Source organism: Arachis ipaensis, chromosome B04 (genome assembly GCF_000816755.2).
Source record: "Arachis ipaensis cultivar K30076 chromosome B04, Araip1.1, whole genome shotgun sequence".
NCBI classification, from domain to species: domain Eukaryota; kingdom Viridiplantae; phylum Streptophyta; class Magnoliopsida; order Fabales; family Fabaceae; genus Arachis; species Arachis ipaensis.
The window spans coordinates 125082890-125086343 of record NC_029788.2 but is presented as its reverse complement, the minus strand read 5'-3'; the positions used below and the strand labels follow the sequence as shown (position 1 = coordinate 125086343).

General features: G+C 38.2%; 1 protein-coding gene across 1 annotated transcript in view; it reads left to right on the top strand.

Moving 5' to 3' along the window:
• Positions 1-2781, top strand: part of LOC107635238 (subtilisin-like protease Glyma18g48580) — a 5067-nt gene extending 2286 nt beyond the window's left edge. Inside the window, exons 6-11 of the mRNA XM_016338645.2 lie at positions 90-636; positions 939-1033; positions 1121-1396; positions 1496-1634; positions 1705-1921; positions 2007-2781. Of these exons, the coding sequence (XP_016194131.1) occupies positions 90-636; positions 939-1033; positions 1121-1396; positions 1496-1634; positions 1705-1921; positions 2007-2551 (1819 nt within the window). The 3' untranslated portion in view covers positions 2552-2781. The remainder of the gene's footprint in view (positions 1-89; positions 637-938; positions 1034-1120; positions 1397-1495; positions 1635-1704; positions 1922-2006) is intronic.

The following is a 3454-nucleotide window of genomic DNA, read 5'->3' as shown; positions in this document are numbered from 1 at the left end:
TAATTTTAGAAAAATTTCAAAAAATAAAAAATTATTAAAATAAAAATATGCCATTTAAAACCTTTTGAATAATAATAACAAATACACAGGAAGCTTATTGGAGCAAGATACTTCAGCAATGCTTATGAAGCGAGTGTTGGGGAGCTGAACCCAAAGTTGCATACAGCGCGTGATTTCGAAGGCCACGGTACCCACACTCTATCAACCGCCGGTGGTAATTTCGTGCCCGGTGCACACATATTTGCGGTTGGAAACGGCACTGCAAAGGGAGGATCCCCAAGAGCAAGAGTTGCAGCTTATAAGGTTTGTTGGTCCATTACCGATCCTGCCAGTTGCCATGAAGCTGATGTCCTGGCAGCAATAGACCAAGCCATAGCCGACGGCGTCGATATCATCTCCCTCTCCGCCGGCGGCCGCCAAGTTGTCAGCCCAGAAGATATATTCACTGATGCTGTCTCCCTTGGAGCCTTCCATGCGATTTCTGCCAATATTTTGTTAGTTGCTTCTGCTGGGAATGATGGCCCAACTCCTGCAACTGTTGTCAATGGAGCTCCATGGATATTCACCGTTGCTGCTAGCACCCTCGATAGAGATTTCAGCAGTACCATTACCCTTGATAACGGTCAACAAATCACGGTATGTTATTACAAATTCCACTCCTTGAACTAACTTTTAGGGCCAGTTGAGTTTCAATCTCAAGACGATTGATTCATTTATGGTAAAATCTGAGGTGCAGATATCTCTGTATAATTGATAGATAAAAATTATTAGATAATAATTTAATAAATATGTCAAATTATTTAACCATTCTCAATTATCAACTTTACACAAAAAGTCGAAGACAACCGTTTTCATCTTAATTAATACATGTTTTTCTTGAATTTTTTAAAAACTGATATTAAGTAACTAACTATTATTAGACATTTCTTCTTTTTTAGGGAGGGAGTCTTTCTGTAACGTTACAATCTAACCAAGCCTTTTCTTTGATCTCTTCTACCGATGCTAAACATGCCAATGCCACAATTCGAGATGCGTAAGTACAAAGTGAACCTGAACCGCATCGTACATAACACCAATAATATAATATAATTTGCTCTAAGATGTTTAATTTGTTGTTCAGTCAACTTTGTAAGGCAGGAACACTTGACCCTGCAAAAGTTAAAGGCAAAGTGGTGAATTGCCAAAGAGAAGGGAATATAAAATCCGTTGGTGAGGGTTTGGAAGCTTATTCCGCAGGTGCAATGGGAATGTTGTTGCAAAATCAAAAGAAACAGGGGAAAACACTTACCAATGAGGCTCATATGTTGACTACTGTGGACTATGCACCACCACCTCCATCTCCGCCTACTTCTTCTCAACCACTACGCAAGCCCAATTATGATCTCATAACTGCTACGTAATTGTTAAATTATACTCATCCCATTTAATTAAATTTCTGTAATTAAGATTAACATCATGAAAGAAGCTAAGATCTGTTGGGATATATACATTGCAGAGCTCTAAGCCCGCCCCTGCCCCCGCCCACCACAGTAAGGCTCTCCCAAGCCAAAACAGTGATTGGAAGGAAGCCAGCTCCAGTTATGGCTTCCTACTCATCTAGAGGACCCAATAAGATTCAACCATCAATACTCAAGGTATATACAAGTATATAAAAATATCATATACATAAAAAATCAATTACTAAATCAGTTACTATACATCTAGCCTGATGTGACTGCACCTGGAGTAAACATACTTGCTGCCTATTCACTCTTCGCAAGTGCCTCTGGCCTCTTAGTGGATACTCGTCGTGGCTTTCAATTTAATGTGCTGCAAGGAACTTCTATGTCTTGCCCTCATGTTTCTGGTATTGCTGCACTTGTCAAAACTCTTCATCCTAATTGGAGTCCCGCAGCCATTAAATCCGCAATCATGACTACTGGTACCCAATATATCTATTCTGCACTTATCTTTCTCAAAGGCTTGTGCATGTAATATTTTCACAAGATTTTTTTATCTTCTTTCAGCAACCACACTTGACAACACGAACAAGCCAATTCAAGATGCGTTTGACAATGAGTTAGCAACTCCTTTTGCTTATGGCTCAGGACATGTGCAACCTAACCTTGCAGTTGACCCTGGACTTGTTTATGATCTACACCTTAACGATTATTTGAACTTCTTATGTGCTTCAGGATACGACCAACAAGCTGTTTCAGCACTTAATTTCAACAACACTTTTGTTTGTAAAGGAACTCACAGTATAAATGACTTAAACTACCCTTCAATCACATTGCCAGATCTTAAATTGAGTGCGGTAACGGTTACTCGTACACTCACCAATGTGGGGCCCTCTGGAACATACAATGCAAGTGCCAAATTGGATGGATACAAAATTAATGTTGTTCCCAGTTCCTTAACTTTTACAAAGATTAATGAAAAGAAGACATATAAGGTGATTGTGCAGGCATCAAGTGTGAGTCAACTTTATAAATATCAATTTGGTGAAGTGATTTGGACAGATGGAAAGCATAGAGTTAGAAGTCCAATTGCAGTCCAACGCCGCAAGTGAACAAATCTTCTTAGAATTGGGTGTGCTTTTGTAATGATAATAATAATGGCTGCGTTGGAACACATCATTACTACTTCACCTTTCTTTGTTTAATTTGTGTGTTTTTTTTCTTTTACTTTTTCCCCCCTCTTAAATGGTGTGTAGGCAGCTGTGAAGGTCCTTAGCTTGTATTATATATACCTCATGTATGCTTTTTCTTAAAATATAAAAGCTAAGCTTAATTAAATTAATTTTCAATATCCATATTTGCTTCAAATTCATTATTCTGACCTGCTAACTAACAACCGTCGTGTGTCTCCATCCATATATAACAAATACTGGGCAGAGACACAGGAAAGTGAAAATTGTATTGTGTGTATTCTTCTTATTACTATTCTGTCTTGTTACAATATATATACAAGAGTTATCCATCAACTATTGAAGAATGGAAAATAAGATGTGATGAAAATAAGTGGCAAGAAATAAAACATGGAGGAAGAATGCTGCTTATTTTGTGTGGGCCTGATATCATATGATATTTCTTGGGCCAATGGAGTGGTTGGTTCAATACTTCATTTAACATCCTCCAAGCATGACCAAAAAGAAAAAAAAACATCCTCCAATGAACTTCTAGGTCTATTCCTCATGCCTCTGGGCTCTGGCTGTATAGTTAGACTTCTAGGGTCCATCATCTATTAAATCAGCTATCATCATTCCAATTTTATCCGATGACCCGAAGGGACAAAACATTTTTATATTTATGGTTTAGGCCTTGCAATAGAACCATGACTAGTTGTTTATGATCTACAGCATAATGATTACCTCAACTTCTGTGTCCCTCTAAAGTCTAAATACAACCACCAACGCATTTTAACAGAACTTTCATTCGTGAAGCCTTGAACTAACCTTCGATCACGTTGCCGA